The 25,779-nt window shown below is 41.4% G+C and overlaps 1 protein-coding gene across 8 annotated transcripts in view; it reads right to left on the bottom strand.

Annotated features, from left to right (window-relative positions):
* Positions 1-25,779, bottom strand: part of kdm2bb (lysine (K)-specific demethylase 2Bb) — a 55,477-nt gene that overhangs the window by 11,579 nt on the left and 18,119 nt on the right. For 4 of the 8 annotated variants that reach the window (XM_031802849.1, XM_031802844.1, XM_031802845.1 and 1 more), the window contains exons 10-13: positions 20,644-20,770; positions 19,933-20,354; positions 19,723-19,821; positions 47-283 (exon numbers count right to left, since the gene is read on the bottom strand). In XM_031802849.1, the coding sequence (XP_031658709.1) occupies positions 47-283; positions 19,723-19,821; positions 19,933-20,354; positions 20,644-20,770 (885 nt within the window). The remainder of the gene's footprint in view (positions 1-46; positions 284-19,722; positions 19,822-19,932; positions 20,355-20,643; positions 20,771-25,779) is intronic. The other 4 variants (XM_020457923.2, XM_031802847.1, XM_020457924.2 and 1 more) reach the window with 2 other exon arrangements.

The raw sequence follows: 25,779 nt of genomic DNA, 5'->3' as shown, positions 1-25,779 counted from the left end.
AAAAGCCAAACAGACTTACTGTAGTTAAGATTAGTCGGAGACCTACCGCTATACACTGCCTCATGATGCAGGACTGTTTCATGCGACCTGGCCCTCCGAACTTCTTCATGTCTTTACAGAAGTGGCATTCTCCACACTCTGTCCTCAGGCACGCCTCGCACTTCCGACAACGCGTCCTTCTCCTCCTGGCGCCAGACGTGCTCCGGCTGGCCGACAGCTTGACCGCCGCCGCAGGAGACGAGGCCGCCATTTTGGGTTTGGGTCTGTTGGGAGGCCGCTGCTGCTGAAAGTAGAAGTGGAGGGAGAGGTGTCTTTATAGCCCAACACTAAAAAGGTACAGAGACAGATGGATCAGGTCTACGGTGGGCTGCAGTGTCTGCAGTATTGACCCCTGAATAAGCAGCTGATTAGGGAAACCAGGTGAATTGACTCATCTAATCAATGCTAGCGGTTGACCAATTAAGTGCCGAGTCATAAGCAGCAGAGCCTTTATTATGACCGGTTGTACAGCTGTCTGGTCTAACTAGCTACTTCCACTTTCTATGGAAAACACAGGACCAGGGAAGAAGCCATCATCCGACCGCACTCAAGTGAGAACATGACATTTGGTTATTTCTTTAACAAAGTGTTAAATAAAACAGGGAGAGGGCATAAGTTTAAATTCAATTGAAGGCAGAGACAGATGAGGAGGGGGACTGCTTTGATGTGAAGCACTTTCCATTATTGAGTTTATGTTCTCCTGTTATTACTGGCTGACCCAACACTGAGACAATACTGTACATGCTGCTCATAAACACACACAAACACACACACACGTTATATAGATGTACTGTACGCAAACAAGAACACACAGGCTATGCCTGGCCAGGAGATATTAGCTACTGAGAGTACTTGTGATCTCATCTATATAGGCAGACTACTGGAGGTTGTTCCTACATCAAAAATATGCTGCAATCATAACCACCCTTTACTCATAGTATAGATCACAGGGACATACTGTACTTGTACTGTACCAAACGGCATATACTGATGTATGGTTATGGCATGACCAATACCCACTTTAAGAGGGCTGTACACAAGAGGAAATTATGTTAATGTGAATTCAAATGGCAAGTATCCAACAGGCACTTGTTTCCACAGCAACCCACAGAAGAATACATGTGTTTCACCCATCAGACTATTGTCAAATTGAATCTGGTCTTTACATACAGTGCATTCTGAAAGTATATAGACCATTAGACTCCTTCCACATTGTGTTACATTACAGCCTTATTCTAAAATTGCTGTAGAGATGGCTGCCCTTCTGGAAGGTTCTCCCATCTCCACAGAGGAACTCTGGAGTTCTGTCAGAGTGACCATCGGGTTCTTGGTCAACTCCCTGACCAAGGCCCTTCTCCCCCGAATGCAGTTTGGCGGTTGGCCAGCTCTAGGAAGAGTCTTAGTTATTCCAAACGCCTCCATTTAAAAATGATGGAGGCCACTACGTTCTTGGTGACCTTCAATGCTGCAGAATGTTTTTGGTGCCCTTCCTCAGACCTGTGCACAATCCTGTCGCGGAGCTCTACGGACAATTCCTTCGACCTCATGGCTTGGTTTTTGCTCTGACATTCACTGTCAGCTGTGGGACCTGAATAGACAGGTGTGTGCCTTTCCAAATCATGTCCAATCAATTGAATTTACCACAGGTGAACTCCAATCAAGTTGTAGAAACATCTCAAGGATGATCAATGGGAACAGGATGCACCAGAGCTCTATTTCAACTCTCATACTTATTTAAATAAGGTATTTCTGTTTATTTATAATGTGCAAACATTTCTAAAAACCTGTATTCCCTTTGTCATTATCGAGTATTGTGTGTAGATTGATGAGGATTTTTAAATGTTTTATCCATTTTAGAGTAAGGGTGTAACATATATATATATATTTTTTTTAAGTCAAGGGGTCTGAATACTTTCCGAATGCACTGTATAGCCTACTAATATACAGTATCAGTCAAAAGTTTGGACACCTACTTATTCAAGGGTTTTTATTTATTTATTTATTTAAATTGTAGAATAATAGTGAAGACATCAACACTATGAAATACATATGGAATCATGTAGTAACCAAAGTGTTAAACAAATCAAAATATATTTTATATATTTGAGGTTCTTCAAAGTAGCCACCCTTTGCCTTGACAGCTTTGTACACTCTTGGCATTCTCTCAACCAAATTTACTTAGAATGCTTTTCCAACAGTCTTGAAGGAGTTCCCATATATGCTGAGCACTTGTTGGCTGCTTTTCCTTCACTCTGCGGTCCAACTCATCCCAAACCATCTCAATTGGGTTGAGGTCGGGTGATTGCAGAAGCCAGGTCATCTGATGCAGCACTCCATCACTCTCCTTCTTGGTTAAATAGCCTTAACAGTTTGGAGGTGTGTTTGCGGTCATTGTCCTGTTGAAAAACAAATGATTGTCCCACTAAGAGCAAACCAGATGGGATGGCGTATCGCTGCAGAATGTGGTGGTAGCCATGCTGGTTAAGTGTGCCTTGAATTCTAAATTAAATCACTGACAGCGTCACCAGAAAAAGCACGCCCACACCATTACACCTACTCCTCCATGCTTCACGGTGGGAACCTCACATGCGGAGATCCTCCGTTCACCTACCCTGCGTCTCACAAAGACAGCGGTTGGAATTTAAAAAAAACAAATGTGGACTTGTCAGAACAAAGGACAGATTTCCATTGGTCTAATGTTCATTGCTCGTGTTTCTTGGCCCAAGCAAGTCTCTTCTTCTTATTGGTGTCCTGTAGTACTGGTTTCTTTGCAGCAATTTGACCATGAAGGCCTGATTCACGCAGTGTCCTCTAAACAGTTGATGTGGAGATGTTTCTGTTACTTGAACTCTGGAATGCATTTATATGGGCTGCCATTTCTGAGGCTGGTAACTCTAATGAACTTATGCTCTGCATCAGAGATAACTCTGGTTCTTCCTTTCCTGTTTCGGTCAACATGAGAACCAGTTTCATCATAGTGCTTGATGGTTTTTGCGACTGCACTTGAAGATACTTTCAATGTTCTTGAAATGTTTCCCGGATTGACTGACCTTCATGTCTTAAAGTAATGGTGGACTGTCGTTTCTCTTTGCTTATTTGAGCTGCTTTTGCCATAATATGGACTTAATCATTACTAAATAGGGCTATATTCTGTATACCAATCCTACCTTGTCACAACACAACTGATTGCCTCAAATGCATTAAGGAGGAAAGGAATTGCACAGATTGCACACCTGTTAATTGAAATGCATTCCAGGTGACTACCTCATGAAGCTGGTTGAGGTAATGCCAATAGCATGCAAAGCTGTGGAAACTTTGAAGAATCTCATATATAAAATATATATATTTTGATTTGTTAAAAAAAAATGGTTTCTATAGTTTTGATGTCTTCACTATTATTCTACAATTTAGCAAATAGTAAAAAATAAAGAAATTGAATGAATAGATGTGTCAACTTTTGACTGGTACTGTAGGTGTGGAATCATTTTTTGATTGATAATGGCCCACAGAAAATTATAAAAATCTGTAGCCTGCACTCGAATAGCGAATGTAGGTTACGTGCGGTTCAGTTTTTAATATGCAAGCATAGGCGACAAGTTCATAAGGCGAGGGGAAACTAAGCTTTCTCTAAAGTAAATACAATTAAAATGCCAAAATTAAATAGCCGAATTAGCCTACTCCTGTCCATAAATAAGTAAATAAAATCATTCAAAACAGGATACTCATTATCTTTTTTTATTTTTTATTTTAAATGTGGTTGTGTATTGTTTTAAATCGCATTGCCTACAGTCGTAAGGAAAGGGTTATTGCTGTGTTGCGACTGTCTGAAAAGTAGGCTAGAGGCCAAGCCAGGCATATTTCAAAAATGTAAAATACAAATCGCGGGAAAACAGTTTGGAAAGCAAATGGTTATTGCAGGGAAGAAAGAAGACTAATAGGTATTTTAGTTATCAAAATTATCAACTTAATTGAGCGAATAGCGGAGAGCATAGGCAATATCCCTGGTGAGTGCGCACTGCACATATTCACTATTTATCAATGTTGGGTCAGTGATACTTAAAAGTTTGTTTTTGGACAATCATTTATTCCTCCAGCAGGAAGAAGAAACGTATCTGATATAGCCCAGGCCTACTCTACACGCTCAGCCATGCATTGAACGCTCAGCCATGCATTGAACGCTCAGCCATGTATTGAACGCTCAGCCATGCATTGAACGCTCAGCCATGCATTGAACGCTCAGCCATGCATTGAACAGTCTTTTTTGCAAACAGTGATTGAGTTACATTATTAGCCTAAATTATGACTATTCAATCTACTCATCACATTGCAAAATAGTAGGCTACCTTACACAAGTCTGCAAATGTAATGAAACATGGAATGGAATGCTTCATTATAAAAGGTGCATTTATGGTGAAAATGTTATTCCCCCAAACTTGAAACTCATGCACCGCGCCTATGTATGCCTGGTAGGCTACACCGGTTGGAATGCAGATTGACGTGCTTCATTTTAAGAATTTAGCAGCACAAGAAAGCTGGGATTATTTTTTGAATGGTGGCCAGTCAAAAATCTGTTTTCACATGCGATTGCGCAATGACTCGGCTTATAAGAACAGCGGCATCAGAGAGCAGTTTTGGCGAAGCCTAGTTACCTTGACTAAGTGGTCACGTGGAATTTGACTGCGGTCATGACTCGTGAATGCTGGTGTGGCGGTAATACGGTCAACGTAACAGGCCTACCCGAGACACCTTTGCAATTTCTGTCCATACGAAATACATGGTGAAACACTCAAATTGATTGTGTGCCTTGTTCAAATGTGTTGTGTCTGACTATTCATTAATGTGAAGACTGTTGTATTATCAAATACATTTTTCTGTGTAATTATTAGTATGTGATTAAACTAATCATGTAAACTTTAATTAACTAGGAAGTCGAGGCACCACAGGAATTTGTTTATAGAGTCTCTCTTTCCCGAATCGACTATTCAGATATTATCGTATCTTATCGATTAGTCTTCTATTAATGTAGCATTATTACCTGAGTTCTCATTACCTTCTCGAACATTAGCCTAAATGATGAATCAGCAATATACAAATTGGCTTAATTATTTATCTACTAACTAAATAATCACAGAAATACATAAACAGTTGATATTGGTTACTAACACAATGCATTGATAAGTCTCAAGTGGGCTAAACAGGCATGACGGCTTGGTAGACAATGGAAAGGGGTGGGGACAGATAAAAGGGCGGGAAAGACAAAATGGATTCACTACATACAGCTGATAATTATATTAATTGAAATGCTAATCCTTTGCACTTGAACGGCAGCTCATTCGAGAAAAGTTGTATGTATATATTTACGTTCATATGTCGTTGTTGTCTTCTCTGTTGGAATCGCCGGTCTGACTGCTGGAGAGTCAGTTCATCAGAGAGTCTCTGATTAACTTCCCCAGAAGTCACAATGTCTTTCGTAGTTGTCGCTTTCGCAGCAGCTCTGGATAGTTTCTGTTGTAATGGATACGTCAGGCATACAGATGGTCGTTGCATAGAATAGATGCATCCGCGGTTGTCAATATTCTTGTACTAGACTTAATTTCCAGCTGCAGACTAGTAATTCTACACCTAGGATTTGCTCTTATTCTGTAGTGATCGATAGTCTCAGAGTTGAACCATTTCCAGCCGTGTAGCCAACGCTATACGCTGTATGGCCTCCAGGGCCTATAGAGTTGTAGTTCTTAACCATTTCACATGTTGCGTCAGCTGCATGTTTTCTAGTCTTGGAAATTCAACCATTTGCAACCTTAGCTTACACTGTGGTTTGGTGGTCTGGTGTGAATTGCGTCACGGGGGCTTTTACACTTGGGTAGAAAAGGGCCATCTTGTCATATTTGTGCCCACCTGGGCGTGGCTACTGACTGTGCATAAGTTACCATAAAACAACTAATTCTTATTTAGAAGAATAAATCACATTGTTATCTTTCCAAAAGTATTCTTATACTTATTCATCTTATACAACCTTCAGATGTAAACCTAGCAGCTGGAATATGTACACATTAAGAGAAATAGTTGTGTGTTTCCTGTCCTTCATGAGATCACCAAATGAAACACACTCGACATGACTGTCCCTTAACTGTCTACGGACCATTCCCACATTCTCAAAAATATAAATATTGTTTAATTCTCCTATTTTGGGGATTAGGAGTTTCTAAATAGAAGCTCTTTGTTCTCCATAGACTCTCTCCCTCAATACTACATGGCAGTTTCTACCAGGTATTTACGACCATTGTAAAAACCTGATTTGTGAGAAGGGGAGGGGCACGATATACACGATATATAGTGACAAATGTATACGCATGAAACGTACATTATGGAAAACATGCCTCATACTCAGTAATAGTTGGTAAAATAATAAGTGGCAAGAATTTGGCACTGTCGACATTTAAGTATTTGAAACTCAATTTCACAACTGCCTTTTCTATAATCCTGGAGACTATCATTCTCCATAGCATAGTCTATATTCCAATGCATCAAACATGCTGCATGCCCACAACGGAATTAGGCAGCTGCTGACATTTGATAACTCAACTGGATTAGAAATCAAACACTGATCATCTTATTGCAGAGCACAGTGTAAACATTTCTCCCTGCTGTTTTTTAGAGAAGATTGTATGGCAAGGTACGCTATACGTGTAGCATATGCACTGCTGCCAGACCCTGAGCTCACCTGCGTCAATTGTTGGTTTGTTCATAGTGATATCGCTGAATTTTGTTTTGTCTAAGTCCAAGTGCATCGCAAGTTTGAAAGTGGATTGTACGTGGCATGTGTGACCCTCTTAATCTCAATTGCTGTGATATGCAAAAAACTTTACAATCACTACCGGAGGTTGTATGTACAGTGGTTCATCCTTTAAAAGTTGCAGCGTACTGCGGCACAGCTTGCATGGTGCCGCAGAATTCTATGGCACATTATTTAAGTGCCAACCACTGGTACCATTAATGCTAGTTTCACCACAAGAGGGCATCTTTGAGAAGCATTTGATGGCCTTCAATAGTGGCTGTACTAGAGAATTTAAAACCTTTTTTTGTAAGAATATAGTATATGGGACTGATTTTAACCTTTTATAACTAGGGGGCGCTATTTTAATTTTTGGATGAAAAACGTTCCCGTTTTAAACAAGATATTTTGTCACGAAAAGATGCTCAACTATGCATATAATTGACAGCTTTGGAAAGAAAACACTCTGACGTTTCCAAAACTGCAAAGATATTGTCTGTGAGTGCCACAGAACTGATGTTACAGAAAAAACCCAGATAAAAATACAATCAGGAAGTGCCGCATTTTTTTAAACCGCCTCATGGCAATGACTCCTTATATGGCTGTGGAGGAGCTAGGAGTCAGCTTACGTTTTCCACGTTTTCCCCAAAGTGTCTGCAGCATTGTGACGTATTTGTAGGCATATCATTGGAAGATTGACCATAAGAGACTACATCTACCAGGTGGTCGTTTGGTGTCCTCCATCGCAATTATTGTGTAATCTCCAGCTGCAGTATTTTTCCGTTTGCCTTTGATGAGAAACCGACTGCCAGGAATGATTTTTCATCGAATAGAATTGTGAAAAACACCTTGAGGATTGATTCTAAACAACTTTTGCCATGTTTCTGTCGATATTATGGAGCTAATTTGGAAAAACATTTGGCGTTGTGTTCACTGCATTTTCGTTTTTTTTTCTTAGCCAAACGTGATGAACAAAACGGAGCTATTTCTCTTACACAAATAATATTTTTGGAAAAAATGAACATTTGCTATCTAACTGAGAGTCTCGTCATTGAAAACATCCGAAGTTCTTCAAAGGTAAAGGATTTTATTTGAATGCTTTTCTTGTTTTTGTGAAAATGTTGCCTGCTGAATGCTAGGCTTAATGCTATGCTAGGCTATCAATACTCTTACACAAATGCTTGTGTAGCTTTGGTTAAAGCATATTTTGAAAATCTGAGATGACAGTGTTGTTAACAAAAGGCTAAGCTTGTGTTTCAATATATTTATTTCATTTCATTTGGTGATTTTCATGAATAGGAAACGTTGCGTTATGGTAATGAGCTTGAGGCTATGATTACGCTCCCGGATACGGGTTTGGAGTCGCAAGAAGTTAAGAAATGTTGCTTAATTAATTAGATTAATATTATGGTGTCCCCCCCCCCAAAAAAGCTCTAGTTTTTTAGATGGAAGGAAAATATGGAATGGAAAATATGGCGCTGTACAACGTGACGGTCGGGAGTAGGCTACAGTACTGGGCTATTTAGCTAAAGAATCCCAGTGTCGTGCGGGCGCGCAGGAGACCGTGGTTCAATTCCCCGACCGGGAGGAAGGAGTAGGCTGTCCTTGTAAATAAGAATTTGTTCTTAACTGACTTGCCTAGTTAAATAAAGATTATTCTAAGAGCATAACATTTATACACCCTAATTGTAATCTAACCAATACTCAAAAGGAGATTCAGTGAAAATAAAAATCTCTTTGATTTATCAAGACCAGTCCCCATGCTTGTCTCAGAGCAGCGCTAAATGGTGCTAAAATAGTTGTAGGCTATTGCTTCAAATCCTATTGCTTCGAACTTTATGCTCTTTAAATAGGAGCTACAACTACAGTAGGGCTACAGTGTATCGAAAAATATGAAAGACTCTCCGCCAATAATTACATATAGAGGATTGGAGGATATTTCAGTGATATTTATTCCCATAGTAATTCGTTATGGATCCATAACCAAATAAACATTGGCATTTTGAAAGAGTATTTTTTTTCATAAATTTGATTAGCGAAAGCATAAAGATGCCATTATTAGTTACATTGTTTTAGTTTGAATGTGCAGACTGGCACTAAGCACAGCGGAAATGTTTCCCTAGTCAGTGCCATTATTAGTGCAATGCCCCTTAAAGTGTTGCTCTGTGCTACCCAGTGTGGTGGGGGTCCACCCTCCCTCCCCCTTCATTCCCCATGGGCTAGTCTGTCTTCTGTTCGCGACTCTGTGGCCCATCCCGTGCCCCCTGCCCTTGTGCCTTGAACCTTGCGCGCTTTCAGTGGATACAGCTGGAGAACTGCAAGGCAAAACCATTGTGTGCCACTCAGGAGCCATGATATATTGTCCTGCTAATAACAGGGTTAATAATGTACCTGTGAGAATATCCATGGGGCTTTTATGTAATTCTAAATGAATAATAATCGCTTTGTTTAAAAAATAACAATATTTTGGAGATGATTTTGTTTTCAAATAACGTAAAATGAGTGAGAAAAAGGCCATGGGGTGAGACATTCTTACTAATTTGTAAATAAAGCCAGTTTGTTATTCAGAATTATTTATTTCTGTTTTTAGAGGGAGAGAAAACTAAAAACCTACAGTCATCTCATGGGTCTCCCAGTCAAGGCCGGCACGGGTATTGAACCAGCATTGGTAACAATTGCGCCACTCAGGCACTGTACAATGTGACCGGTCGGGAGTGGGCTACAGTACTACAGTAAGAGCAAAATAATCCTAACAAAATAAAATAATAAAAACCTCAGTGTAACAACAGTTTCAGTAAGTAATACTGAAGTCGTGCACAATTAGCAGTTTCTATGTAGGTTTATGGTCGCCCATTCATTATCAGTTAGAGACACAGTAGGACCCAAAAGCATAACCAGTGCTCTAACTCCCCCTTGTGGTGGTCTGGAGCAATGAATTGGTGACGCAGGGTACCGTACTAAACCACAAATTACCTCTAAGTCCCGCAGCATAATCGCTAAATATTTAGTGGAGCAACCACTATAGTCAGTGAGTAAATCAATAAATCAACCATCATCATCTATTCCTGTGAGTTCCTGCTCCCTTTCCGAGATAAAGCTCAAAAGCAGCCTGGCCTTGTCAAAACGTAAAGAAGAAAAAGCAGCAGCAGCGAGGCTCAGGAGGTGGTATTAGCAACAGACTACGGAGGTAGGGAAGCCATCACCCGCTCCCCGGTGATCACCCTGTCAAACGTGCAGTCACTACATCATAACCTGGATGAGTTAGCAGTTAAATCCTTTAGGAGAAGATATCTAAAAATCTGCTTTATAGAAACGTGGCTCACGCAGGACAATATTGATGTGAACATAGATGGGATACAATGTTATTAGAACAGATTGAGACAAAACAACACATAAATCAATAGCCCGGGGGGGCTATGCATCGTTGTAGATAATACAAACCACATTTTATTGGGCACATACACATGGTTAGCAGATGTTAATGCGAGTGTAGCGAAATGCTTGTCCAGGCAGTGTAATGTCATTGAACAATTGTTCACCAGAGACTAAGATTCTCGTTGTATCATTCAGGCCATTCTAACTACCCCGCGACTTTGGACAGGTTACCATTACTCTGGTCTATGTGCCTGGACTTAACAATAAGCAAGCTGTTGCCAGGACTGTTTCAATGCAGCTCTTTCACCATCGGCTGACCTGACTGTGCTTGAGGATTTTAAATTCGCTCTCCCTCTCCGCACACCTCCCCAGTCTGCAACAGTACGTCACCGGTTTCATCGCTCAACTACATTGTTATGGCAATGGAGGTGACACATAGAAGGCAGTGTGCAGCACATCAGAGATATAGGCAGTAGGTGAAACACGAAAAACCTGTGGAGAAATCCATTCAGGTAAAGACAGAAGGGGGCAGGGAGGAGCTTTGATGTCCCAGACTGGGAGGTGTTCTTTGATTCGTGCAGGGATCCCCATGAGTCGACAGACAGCATCACATCATACATCCAGTTCTGTGAGTATACTGTCATTAACACAAAAACGGTTATGAGTATTTCCCAACTACAAGCCCTGGGTGTCTAATGACTTGGACATGTGCCTCAATGAAAGGAAGTTTGCTTTCCTGAAAGGAGATGCTGAAAAAGTGAAACATGAATTCAGGTCAAAAATCAAAAACAGATATGCATCTTATTTCAGTCTTTGGGGGCTAGCTAGATGATCCTCTTTATCACAGTTTTCACGTGAGCATGTTTACATCCTACATAGAAGCAGGCCATTGGCTGCCTTCATCATGAGGGGTGTGTACAGGAGTTCTGATTGGGTCCAAGTTTAGCAGTTCAACAAATTTACCTGAGCAAACAGTGTTGAAATATACTTTTTACGAGAAAATGTGCAAGAATTGAAGGTGCCAACAAATGTTATAGTCATCAGAAGAATGTTTTACTGTCATACACAAAGAAATCAGGTTCAGTAACAAGCCCAGCTACCGCAGAGAAAACACAAATGAACAGCAGGGTCCGAGAATAGATCCTTGCCTTGTTCTAGACTTATCCTCAAACAAGTGGACACTAAGCAGAGTGTCCAGGCTGGGGTGATCAGAGATCCAGGAAACAGCCAGAGAGGATTATTTTGGATATTGGGGGAAATCTAAATCAGTGGTGGAATCCGAGGGACTCTGTTAGTACTATAGACTGGGGGTCTGACTGATCCAAGGAACTGCTAAAACTAAACAAAGCATGGACATGTACAGTGCTCCATGACCTGTCCTGTGTCACCGGTCACCTCCTTGGCAAACACCGTATATACACAAAAGTATGTGGACACCCCAATTTCAGCCACACCCATTGCTGACAGATCTACAAAAATCAAGCACGCTGACATGCAATCTCTATAGACAAACATTGGCAGTAGAATTGGACTGAAGAGCTCAGTGACTTTCAACATGGCATCGTATGACGGTGCCAGCTTTCCAACAAGTCAGTTTGTCAGCCCTGCTATAGCTGTCCCGGTCAACTGTAAGTACTGTTATTGTGAGGTGGAAATGTCTAGGATAAACAACATCTCAGCCGCTAAGTGGTAGGCCACACAAGCTCACAGAACAGGACTGTTGAGTGCTGAAGCACGTAAACATTGTCTGTCCTCGGTTGCAAAACTTGCCTCTGGAAGCAACATCAGCACAAGAACTGTTCGTAGGGGAGCTTCATGAAATGCGTTTCCATGGCCCAGCAGTCGCACACAAGCCTAAGATCACAAGGTGCCATGCCAAGCGTCGGAGTGGTGTGGTGTAAAGCTCGTCGCCATTGGAGTCTGGAGCAGTGGAAAAACACTTTCTCTGCAGTGATGAATCACGATTCACCATTTGGGTTTGGCCGATGCCAGGAGAACACTACCTGCCCCAATGTACAGTTCCGACTGTAAAGTTTGGTGGAGGAGGAATAATGGTCTGGGGCTGTTTTTCACGGTTCGGGCTAGGCCCCTTAGTTTCAGTGAAGGGAAATCTTAACTCTACAGCATACAATGACATTTTAGATGATTCCATGCTTCCAACTTTGTGGCCACAAAGCGAGGTTGAGATCGGTGTGGAAGAACTTAACTGGCCTGCACAGAGCCCTGAACTCAACCCCATCGAACACCTTTGGGATGAATTGGAACGCAGACTGTAAGCCGGGTTTAATCGCCCAACATCAGTGCCCGACCTCACTAACGCTCATGGCTGAATGGAAGCAAGTCCCCGCATAAATGTTCAAACATCTAGTATAGAGCTCAAAAGAGTGGAGTCTGCTATAGCTGCAAACGGTGGGACCAACTCCCTATTAATGCTCAAGATTTTGGAATGAGATGTTCGACGAGCAGGTGTTCACATACTTTTGGTCATGTAGTGTACGTCACAAGCAACAAGACACTGATGTATCATCCATCAGATTCCCTTATGTAACCAATTACCTGACATCATTTAGTGATCTTGAAGTTAACCTGCCTTAAAAGAGTAGCTCTATCGCTGTCAGATCATACCTCGGGCCAGGAGGCCAAAGGACCACAGACCTCTCATGAGAAAAGATTTTCCAGACAGCCCTCCACATTGTCTCCATAATCACCTTGGTCTCCCACCATGTCTGGATGCAACACCCCTCAATGAAATTCCTGTAGAGCAGTGACATAAGGGGTTAAATCTCCCTCGACATAAAGGAAGAGAGTCTCAGTTACCATAATCACGGTCACAGGAAGCTAGGATCACTTTCAGTGACAGATGTTCCTCATCATATTCCAATGGAGATTGTATAGGGAGCATGCCATCTCCTTGCAAGGACATGCAATGACATCAGAAGTGTAGCCTCTCCATCTCATCAGCAACAAAGCCTTTAATGCCTAGTAGTTTGACAACAGGTTTGTTATCTGTAAACTATGTAATGCATTCCCAGACCACAGACGCATATTATGTAAGGTATGAAGATGAGCGTTACTAAGCAGGCTTATTCCTTAGCTCAGCAAAGCTGAGGTTCAGCAGAGGAGTAGAAGCAGATGCCACAGCATAATAATCTACTGCACTACAGCTAAGCACAGGAGGACCTACTCAATCTGCATTGGCCATACCCACGCATTCCCAGTCATACAGTACAAACAGACGTCTGGATCTTAGATAAAATACTGCTGGAAAACCTCAAGAGGAAAAAAAGCGAGCGAGGAATAATAGATGCAGAGCTCTCAGAACCTGAGGCACTGTGATCGCCCAGGGGTACGGTCAGAAAAAGATGAATCGTTATCACGTCACCATATTTATTTTAGGCTACTTCATGAATATTCATGTTAACAGGGATCAAAAAGGCTTGTTGCCAACTGCTGTCCAAACATTGACTGCACTGACACTTTCTATTGTAATCTTCTGGATTTACAAGCCTATGAAACTTGCTCTTGATACAACAAAAACTCAAAAAGGACAAGGAATTCACAAGTGACTGACTGAACAACTTCTTGTAATTTATCTCAGATCAATCTATCCATATCTCATAGCACTGTAAAAACATCTGCAACCAGACCCTTGAAATGGTGATATGTTTTCATCTGACATTGAACATCTGCAAACTTGCACAGGAACACCATACAAACTGGTTGTGTAAATATCTACAGCAATAACGGGGGGGGGGGTCTTCCGCCATCTCATCTGTGGAAGGATGGAAAAGAATTCAACTGTATCCAATGATATCACAACCCAGCCTGTGTATAATTGGAGGGGGGTGTGGAATGCAGTCAGGGATATGACTGTGTGGCTGAAGAGCCTATACACAAACACAATATCTCCCTCACTGTTTACATGCACAATTTGCAGGCTGTGCCAAACCCAATTCATACGATACACATGAACTTCATTTTCTCTCATTACCATACACAATCGCAGGCACAGTAAATCTATTAAAATGCATCTGATTTATTCTTCCCTGTTCTGGAACAACCAGTAGCTGCCCTGAGGACTAACACTGCTGTCTGAACACTCAGTGCCTTCTTCCTGCACTTACCAGGTACACACACACGCACACAACCTGTCAATGAAAAGTACAGGGGAGAAAAGAAACAAGAGAAAGGAGAAACGGCATCTCTTTAGGTGGCTCCAGTTCCACACAACATCTACCAATGCTCAGCTCAATTCACCGTGCCTCACACACATACACATTCCTCTCCTTTTCTTTGTCCCGAGGGTTTGGGTTCAGTGCGCTAACCAACCTGCTCAGCCTCTGAGTCGTAATCCTCATCGTCAGCGCTCAGCGACATGGCCATGGCCGGTTTTCATACCCCGACCAGCTCACAGCAAACTGACATGGCTGAAGGCAGCCCCAGCCTAAAGCCTCCTCCTCCTACTGCTGTCTACCCCACGGCCCTCCCTCCTGCTCCACAATCACCAGCAAAGGCAAGGCACACAGCACCGCACCACAGATCAGGCTAGCTCATGAGTAGAGAAAAGCTAGGTCTGGGAGGGAGTACAGGAAGACAGTGCAGCCAATTGGAAGACCATATGCAGATAATGTATTTGAATATGTGTAAGGGAGCCCCACTTCTTCCAGTCAGGAGAGAGAACACAAAACCAATTGGGGGATATTCATGAGCAGGATCACTGGGAAGGAAAACCAGACCAGACCAGTCCAGCCAATAGAGAGACAGATGGGGTTTAATCACCAAAGGTGCACACAGAATCACCGGCTGGTATTTAAAGGGAATGACGGTGAGGAGCAGAAGTAGACCACAGATTTCTATTCTCAAAATTCTAGCACAATGCAGAGCTCTGCTATTGAGTCTCAATCACACTGCTCTGTGAGTGATTCATCTAGTCTGTTGCTTTCCTCCCTGCCCGCTGTATCAGTGGATCTGGATTTGATGGCTCTGCTATGGCATCTACTATATTTCCAGTAGCTTGGAACTTAACATGCAACACAGGAAGTTAGAGAAGATCAAAGAGCTCCACACAGACCATGTTCTATTCTGCTGCATTCCTTCCCCATTATGTCTTAACACAGCAGTGGAAATGTGTTATTTGGTATTTTATTAGGATCCCCATTAGCTGTGGCAAACACAGCAGCTACTCTTCCTGGGGTTCACATAAAACATGACATAATACAGAACAGCTCAAGGACAGAACTACATGAATATATTTCTTTTTACAAAAAGGCACAGATGCTGTGATACAATTTTGCATTTTTGGACCTGCTACAAAAGGATACATCAGACTTTTTGTCAAGCTGGTCAGTATGCCTAGGTCATCCATAATGTACAGTTATGAATATAACTAATGTTCCCTAAAGGAGGGAACGAGGTACAACATACCATGAAGAGTCAACGACCGATTCTATTCACCTGAATCAAGCTGAAATCACACACAGCCTTCCTGGCTATAATACCGGGGCTTGCATCCATTTTCTCAATTCAGTACCGCTCTTCAGCGAGCCCAAAACCCCTGACGGCGTGGGGCCAAACATGTTATATACCTTGTTCCCTCTTTCAGGGAACAGTAATTATAATCACAACTGTACGTTACCTTTCAGTCGGTGACTCTGTATAACATACTATGGACACACAGTCCAAGTCATGCATCCTAACAGCATGTAACGTTTTTTCAATTCAAGTAAAAAAAAATAATAATAATTAAATCTACACATGCAATGACTTGTTCAACTACAAATCGTGACCTTGGGACTACAATGTTGACATTGTCAAATGAGTTAGTTACATATAACAGAGCTTCAGATGGTTCTTCATACAGTATATCTGTGAAGATCTATCTGCATAAACCCATCTGAACTGGGCGCTATAAGTTTCCATCTGCAATGCAATCACAAGCCTGAACCAATACTGACAGACTAATCAGAACATGTCTGCCATCTAAGTAAAGTCTAGGGTAGTCTAGCCAGCAATAATGGCACACAAGCAAAAAAGCAACCGTCAGAAAACTTCAGTTAAATGAAGTCACATCATTGTTCAGTGATGAGTATCTTTCCTTTTCATTGTGGAACCACATGCCCTATAGCACGGTCGGAGGTTCAAACCCAACTAGTTAGCCTTTTTGAACTTCCTCTCACCACTGGCCATCTTACTCAAGCAAGGAAGCACTGGCTACACAAGCAGAGCAGAAAGTAGTTAGCTTTTAGCAAACACAAAAGCCATACCAAGGCCCCAGGCCCAAAACTTGCAACATCTAGGGGGACGAGTACTCTCTCCCCGCTAACAGACACCTAATTCGGAAGCGAATCTCGTAGCCTTCGTATGCTTGGAAAATGCGCAAATTGCGTGACATGTTCTTCCTTCAGGCGACCTGAAGAGCGAAGAATTAAGGAAATGGTTGCGCCATCTATTTGCCCATTGGGCGTGATTTCAGTTTGCTTCAGGTGAGCAGGATTGATAGACCGCTGCGCCACATCGAAGGCACTGCATCTCTTTTCAAGAGGTGTCACTACAGTCCCTGGTTCGAATCCATGCTGTATCACATCCGGCCGTGATTGTCCCATATGGCGGCGCACAATTGGCCCAGCGTCGTCCGGGTTTGTAAATAAGAATTGGTTCTTAACTGACTAGCCTAGTTAAATAAAGGTGATATTAAAAATAAAAAAATAAAAAATAGTTGACTCCCCATAGTATGTTATACCGAGTGACTGACTGAAAGGAAACCATTTATCATTTAGCGCAAAGCTCTTGCTTGGTAATCAAGAACACTTCAAAACAGTGTTAATTATCCAACAAACACTGATGAGGAGACCCAGCTGTGACATGAAGATGAAGAGCAACAAATAGAGAATCTCATTGTGTTCCTCGTTAGGCAACCCTGCAGCCCGCTAAGTCAAAATTATGGAAATAAGTAAAGCCTCTGTTCCAGGGAAGGAGACAATGAAGTGAGAGAGTGACACACAAGCACCAGAAATAGGGGAGAGGGGTAAGTTGAGCCATTTTTTACATTCAGCCTCACTCCAAATAAATATAGTTTAAATATAGAAAATATTCTTTCTAACAAAGATATCTGCATATGTTTCCAGATGTTGTGTATCCCTGGAAATAATCAGAATTCATGTCAACATTAGTTTTGAAAACATAGCTTGTCCTAAAAAATGGTCTCTTGGCACAACTTACCCTGGGTAATTTGCCACTTTCAAATTTCTGTACTGAATGAAATATTACTAGGGATGCACGATATATCGGTGAACATATCAGAATCGGACTATATTAGCTAAAAATGCCAAAAATCGGTCCCGATGTCAAAGCTGACTTGCATACCTATATTATGCAAGTACATGACATAATGACGGCACGTAAAATTTTGAGCTACACGTGCAACACAGCATTCCTAACCTAGCACACAATGTCTGCATTGTGAATCGAGCAGTCAAGTCGAGCATTTGAAAGACTAAGAAAATTTCCGCGAGACAACTCAAAAGGCGAAATCGATTAAAGCCAAGATAATGGAATTCATTGCCCTTGACAATCAACCGTTCTCTGTCGTGGGTGATGTTGGCTTTCGCCGACTGGTCGAGCACCGGTACACACTACAAAGTGTGCTATCTTTCAGATGTTGCCCTACCGGAGTTGCACAGTGATAGCTACACTGCTATTAGCTTGACGACATACATACATACATACATACATACATACATACTATGGAATGCCATTTGGGTCTATGCGTGTCAAAATAGATACAGTAGCACTGCCAAAGCAGTACAAAAATGTCTGCAAACAAGCAAACACCGGCCACGGATGATGTGTTTACAATACCGCGTTGGGAATAAAGCATAATTTTTCAACCGCAACTTCTGGGGTAGCTAGCTTTAGCTTTGTACCTAAGCTAGCACCAATACAACCAGCCTGAAAACAATGATCAGTAGAAACTGCAGTAATTGTCATTATTCTTAGCAATGATTTAGGAATCCTTGTGAGTGTATTAGCTAGGTTGCCACTTGTTTGCCTATTGAAATTGAACTTCAGTTCATGAAAATAAATAGCTAGCCTGCTACTTAACCCTGTTGCCCAAAGCTAACGTTATAAGCAGCCAGATAGCGTCATCTGGCTAGAGAGGCTCGACCGGACTTTTTTTTAAAAGGCTAACCGCAAAGTCCACTATTGTGGCAAATCCTTATTGTGGCTAGCTTCACATTAATGGTGTTCAGGCCCATCTATGTGAAGCTAGCCACAATAAGGATTTGTCACAATAGTGGACCTTGCGGTTAGCCTTCAAAATAAAAGTATGGCATTGTACTATTTGTATTAATTTACATCACTGTTAATGACATACATTTATTTTGAAGGCTAACTGCAAAGACCACTATTGTGGCAAATCCTTATTCTGGTTAGCTTCACATAGATGGGTCCGATCACTATTAATCAAATAAGAACTGTCTTAGAAATTAGGGTTATTTTAGATGATGACACCTAGCTATATATAGTTAGTGTGTGTGTAACCTTTATTTAACTAGGTAAGTCGGTTAAGAACAAATTCTTATTTACAATGACGGCCTAACCCGGCCAAACTCGGGCGACTCTTGGCTAATTGTGCGCCGCCCTATGGGACTACCAATCACGGGCCGGATGTGATACATCCTGGATTCGAACCAGGGTCTGTAGTGAAGCCTCTTGCACTGAGTTGCAGTGCCTTAGACCGCTCGGTCAATGTGTGTGTTAACTTTACTAGAATGCTTAAAAGGCCTCTAAAATTTTAAATATCGGTTTCGTTTTTTGGGGGGCAAGGAAAATATCGGATATCGGTATTGGCCAAAAATGTAATACCGGTCACTAAATATTTCCACTACCTTTTCAAAACCATCTTTATTTCCCAAACACAATTCCATGCAATCACAATCACTTTCTTGTCTTTTAATAATTGTAAGTATATTTTAACAGCGCTTAACACCTAACAAACACTTTGTACTTTAACATAGGCAAGGCCTTGCTGTTACCTCATATCCCAGCGATAATGCATTACACCTGAGAAGAAAACACTTCAAATTTCCTCAACTTGCCATTGGCTCAACGACACCAGAGGCAAAAAAAAGGATGCACTTTCATGCTAGGTTTAGGACCTCATGTTGACGCTTATAGAGACCCCAACTGATGTATAGAACAATATTAAACATGATCTACCTTGGTTTAGTTAGAAGCATCATGAAACCTCTAACAAATTAATTTGACTTGGTGAAAATCTATTTTTTGGACCTAACTTGTTACTACTTTTCCCCAGGAATTTTCTTCCTTCACAGACTCCATGAAATGATGACCTCTTCCTAAATATTTGGTCAAATGGTTAATTTTCTGTATAGTTTCCAATAAACAATGGTGGCTCAACTTACCCCACTCTCCCCTAGGACATGCTCACTACTTCACTGGTCCAAGACAGAGAGAATGAGGATGGGCAGGATATCAGATGAAATATGAATAACAATTCTAAGGAAACATACATGCATTCTCACCTTGGCAGACTTCTTGGGCCAGAACACCACAGGTACTCCAGTGGCAGCCATTTTGGGGTCATCATCTTCATGTTCCTTCAAGACAACCTGGGGAACGGGTAGAAGAGTAAAGTATGTTCCTGTGTTTTGTAATGGTTCATCCAGATATATACACAAGACAAAAAAATACACGAGAACTAAGCTGGATGAGGCACATACCTTCATGTCCTCCAGCAGGGCCTGGGGGTCCTTGATGCCATCTGGAACACCCTTCTTATTTTCAGGGAGGGCTTCCAGTTTCTCCACAAGGGCCTTGAGGCCCTTCAGTTCAAACTCAGTCAGATGAGTCCATTTACTCGGAGACTCTGAGACTGGCGAGCCAAAGGGGATTTTGGAGAACTCTGGAGGCTGGGTGGAGGTGGGGATGCAGCTGTCCTCAGAATCATTGGACAAGGCAGCTTTGAGGTGTCGAAGGCCGCTGGATTTACCCTTCCTGTTATCAGGAGAGCAGGGATCATCAAATGCTGACCTGTCACCCTGTTCATCCCGTCCCTGCTGCGTCTCGCAGGAGTCCTCCTCGTCCATGTCCTGACTCCGGGAGTCAGAGGAGGGGCTCTCTGTGCTCAGCTTAGTTTCCAAGTCTGAGGAAGACAAGGATGAGAGAAGACTGCTGTGCTCCATGTGTAACCATTCCGGTCAGATTATAATTTCAGTCACTTTCATCATGCTATCATTTATGTGAGAAGGCAAACTAACTGATTAAACAGATGAGTTATATCAATGGCTCTTTCCAAAGCATTACCCACTTGTGAGTGGTAATTACAACAAGAGTGCAAGGCAAGGCTCCCCATAAGAATTCTCAGGATAGAACCGGTATTCATAGACACACTGGGTATTGGTTAAATAGCGGCATTAGCTGGGCTCACTCACCGATTAGCAGAGGCTCTCTGCGGAACTCCGGAGTGAGATGGGAGCGCTTGGTCAGGCAGTGCACGTACCTCTCCAGGACATACCAGCACATCTCATGGTAGAATGGGTAGCGGAACTTGGAATGAACCTGAAACGAGTTTGGAGAAACCTTCACAGTCTGAGAGAACAAAAAGCTTTTAAAAAAAAGACAATGGGGGTTTCATTACCATGTTTAATCTACTACCATTTTTTTATGATTAACAAGAGTTGATACCTTATCTTTACTGTGAGTCTAGTGATGCATTCACTGTGTTAATACCCAGACAGTAGATCTCCTGTGACTGTCAAGTATTGTAAAAAAAAAAAAAAAGAAGAAGAAAAAAAAGATAATAAATCCAACTTAAAAACAACATGGATAAAAGACAAACGTTAAAAGGTTATGAACAGTAAAAAATCATGTTTTTCAAGACATTGGATGATATTTTAAGGAACCAGATCAAAGTATGATGACCCAAGTATGAAAACTGACTTGCTTATACATTTATTGAAAGTTTGATCATAAAGTTACTGGTCCCCTCCCCCATGTCAACCACTTGGATTCACTATAAAGGGGACAAGGTGACATCCCCTTAAATCTCATTTTAATACAGCATGATATTCTCTTACCTAATATAAATAAGTACTGTCTTGTAACAAACATCGGAGAAGAAGTGTTGGCAGATGAGCGTAGTTTATATAGCTACTCTTCTGGTGCCAAAAATGTGACTGTAGGGTGTCAGCAAATATAATTTTAAAAAGTGTACCCTATTCATCTATGGCAAAGATACTTATATGTTTGCCCTTACATCTGTGTCTGGTATTAGGTCTTCAGCCAGCATGGAACAAATCGGGCACAGCTGTCAAGTCAACACATCTGTCAGTGCTGCTGTGAACCGCATCACAAGATACATACAAACCTAGAGATGTATGAAAAATGTGATATAACTGATGCAATTTCAACGTTGTTTGAGTTGCTTTGTGTATCACCAAATTTGCTTGAGATGATTTTACTGCGACACTGCATCCAAGTTGCTTTTGACATAAGCGTTTCAATGACTGGTCAGTCAAGGTGCGCTCCTGAATATAAGCTCCCCACCCACTCAGAGAGTATTTTAAAACTTCCCAGTAGTTAGCCATTTGAGAAAAAGTACTTTCAAAATGACTGTTCAGGACCTTTAAGTTAAGTGACACAAATGTAAGACACACTGGCAAACCAGAGGCTCTTCTGAAGGCCAAGCTCTTCCATTCATTCACTTCTCCAGGCAGAGCTTGCCCTCTCATAGACACAGCAGCATGATCTGATTCCCACTCTACTCTTAGAAACACAGCTATATTTATCTCCCAAAGACAATTTCACACAGATCAACACTTGTCAAAGTGATGATCCTTTCCTTTCTTTAGCTACATTTCTATCTCGAGGTGTAAAAATAGAGCGAGCACAACGTGCCGAGCCCTGGGGAGCATATGAAACTGTCGCCGTTGTTACACTCATGCCTCTTTTCCAGCAGAAACAAAAATAGTACGGTACTTCCTGCAAAGCTGACTCTTCCTACAATCTATCCATAATTTCCGAGAAATCCACATTTAGCCAAGTATCCACATAAATCGCAACGCCTGCAGGACTAGCATCCATATTATTACAATAACTACTCATATCATATTATTGTAAAGAATATCCGAATAAGAAGAGTGAAATCTGTCTAGGAATTCCTCTATGTAGGTCATACAGTACAAACAAACGTATACACACAAAACCAATCTTACACAATATCTGATCACCATAAGAAGCCCTTGGGAGTTTGTGTGAAAAGAAGAGATAAACAAATAGGCCTACAGGCTTGACCCTCTTTCCTTGAAGTCCGTCTCTGGCTGATAATATGAAACAAGCGACATGATTATTTTCAGCCTTTGTAAAGCTGTATTCTGATTCAACATGCACTCCTGTCACTGACTCCATTTCCACATGAATATGGATGGCATTTTTTTAAATAAAAGCAGGGGGGCAAAGCCCTCATCGGCACCACCATTAGCATCAGTCTGCTTCTCAATTGGACGGTGATGGAAATTACTGCACTTTCAGCACTAGTGTGCCTTACGGTGTCACATTCCTGCACAGTTCCATTCAAATCCCTAGCTTCCCATCAGTTTATTTCATATTACTTAAACCTATCCTGATCAGATCTGTGAAAACCAAGAAGGTCTGGCTGAGGAAGGGCCTAATTATATTTCTATTAATTATGGATCCCCATTATCTGCTGACAAGGCAGCAGCTACGCAGTTATAAAATTTTAAAAACAGTACAATACATTGACAGATTTCACAAACACACTGTGTGCACTCAGGCACCTACTCCATCGCTACCACATATCTACAATACAAAATCCATGTGTACGTGTGTATAGTGAGTATGTTATCGTGTGTGTGAATGTGTTTGTGTCTCTTCACAGTGCCCGCTGTTCCATAAGGTGTATTTTTATGTTTTTAAATCTAATTTTACTGCTTGCATGAGTTACTTGATGTGGAATAGAGTTCCATGTCATCATGGCTCTATGTAGTACTGTGGGTCTTCCATAGTCTGTTCTGGACTAGGGACTGTGAAGAGACCTCGTGGCATATCTTGTGGGGTAGGCATGGGTGTCCGAGTTGTGCGCCAGTAGTTCAGACAGACAACTCGGTGCATTCAACATGTCAATACCTTTCATAAATACATGTAGTGATGAAGTCAATCTCTCCTCCACTTTGAGCCAGGAAAGATTGACATGCATATTATTAATGTTAGCTCTCTGTGTACATCCAAGTGCCAGCTGTGCTACCCTGTTCAGAGCCAATTGCAATTTTCCTAAGTCCATTTTTGTGGCACCTGACCACACAACTGAACAGCAGCCCAGTTGCAACAACTAGGGCCTGTAGGAACTGCCTTGTTGATAGTGCTGTTAAGAAGGTAGAGCAGCGCTTTATTGTGGACAGACTTCTCCCCATCTTAGCTACTGTTGTATCAATATGTTTTGACCATGACAATTAACATCCAGAGTTACTCCAAGCAGTTTAGTAAACTTGCTCAATTTCCACATTATTTACTACATGATTTAATTGTTTAGTGAATGATTTGTCCCAAATACAATGCTTTCAGTTTTAGAAATATTCCTTGCCATCTACTCTGAAACTAACTGCAGCCCTTCGTAAAGTGTTGCAGTCATTTCAGTCACTGACTTGTATAGTGATAAGTCATCCGCATACATAGACAAGTGGCAATTCATTAGTAAAGATTGAAATAAGTAAGGGGCCTAGACAACTGCCCTGGGGAATTCCTGATTCTACATAGATTATGTTGGAGAGGCTTCCATTAAAGGACACCCTCTGAATTATGTTAGACAAGTAACTCTATCCACAATATAGCAGTGGGTGTAAAGCCATAACACATAAGTTTTCCCAGCAGAAGAATATGATCGATAATGTCAAAAGCCGCACTGAAGTCTCAACAAAACAGCCCTCCCAATCTTTTTTATCCTCAATTTCTCTCAGTCAATCATAAGTCATTTGTGTAATCAATCAATCAAATGTATTTATAAAGCCCTGTCTTACATCAGCTGATGTCACAAAGTGCTGTACAGAAACCCAGCCTAAAACCCCTAGGAAAAACTACCTAGAAAGGCCAGAACCTAGAAAGAAACGTAGAAAGGAACCAGGCTACGAGGGGTGGCCAGTCCTCTTCTGGCTGTGTAAGTGCTGTGCTTGTTGAACGTCCTTCCCTATAAGCGTGCTGGAAGTCTAGTCAATTTGTTTACTGTAAAATAGCATTGTATCTGGTCGAACACAATTTTTTCCCACAAGTTTACTAAGGGTTGGCAACAGGCTGATTGGTTGGCTATTTGAGCCAGTAACGGGTGCTTTACTATTATTAGGTAGATTAATGACTTTTACTTCCCTCCAGGCCTGGGGGCACACACTTTCTAGTAGGCTTAAATTGAAGACATAGCAAATAGGAGTGGCAATATTGTCCGCTATTATCCTCAGTAATATTCCAGCCAATTGTCAGACCCAGTGGCTTGTCATTGTTGATATACAACAATCATTTTTTAACCTCTTCCACACACATACTTTACAGAATTCAAAATTACAATTCTCACCTTTCATAATTTGGTCAGATATACTTGGATGTGTAGTGTCAGCTTTTGTTGCTGGCATGTCATGCCTATGTTTGCTAATCTTGCCAATGAAAAAAAAACATTTTAGTAGTTGGCAATATCAGTCGGTTTTGTGATTAATGACCAATCTGATTCAATGAATGATGGAGCAGAGTTTGCCTTTTTTCCCTAAATGTAATTTAAGGTGCTCCAAGACCTTTTACTATCATTCTTTGTCATTTACCTTTGTTTCATAGTGTAGTTTCTTCTTCTTTATTATTCAGTTAGTCACATGATTCCTCAATTTTCAATACGTTTGCCAATCAGTTGTGCAGCCAGACTTATTTGCCATTCCTTTGGCCTCATCCCTCAACCATACATTTTTTCAATTCCTCATCATTCCACTGAGATTTAGTGCAGCATTTGTTTGCTCCTCATTAAACACCACAGACCAACAAATATTCTTTACATCAACAACATATGAATCACTAAAAAACGTATTGTATGACCTCTTATACACTATATTAGGCCCAGCCTTTGAAATTTTCGTTTTCATAGATATAGCAACTATATTGTGATCACTACATTCGATGGATCTGGATACTGCTTTCAAGCTCATTTCTGCAGCGTTAGTAAAGCTGTGATCCATACATGTTGATTATTTCATTCCTGGGTTGTTTTTAACTACCCTGGTAGGTTGACTGGTAACCTGAACCAGGTTGCAGGTACTGGTTACAGTTTGAAGCTTTTTCTTGAGTGGGCAGCTTGATGAAAGCCAGTCAATATTTAAATCACCCAGAAAATATACCGCTGTTGATATCACATACATTATCAAGCATTTTACACGTTATCCAGATTCTGACTGTTAGCACTTGGTGGTCTATAGCAGCTTCCCACAATAATGGGCTTTAGGTGAGGCAGATTAACCTATAGACATATTACTTGAACAGTATTTAACATGAGATTCTCTCTAAGCGTTACAGGAATGTGGTTC

The sequence above is a fragment of the Oncorhynchus kisutch genome, linkage group LG23 (genome assembly GCF_002021735.2).
Source record: "Oncorhynchus kisutch isolate 150728-3 linkage group LG23, Okis_V2, whole genome shotgun sequence".
NCBI lineage: Eukaryota > Metazoa > Chordata > Actinopteri > Salmoniformes > Salmonidae > Oncorhynchus > Oncorhynchus kisutch.
The sequence above is the reverse complement of the archived record's forward strand: the minus strand, read 5'-3'. Positions and strand labels throughout refer to the sequence as shown.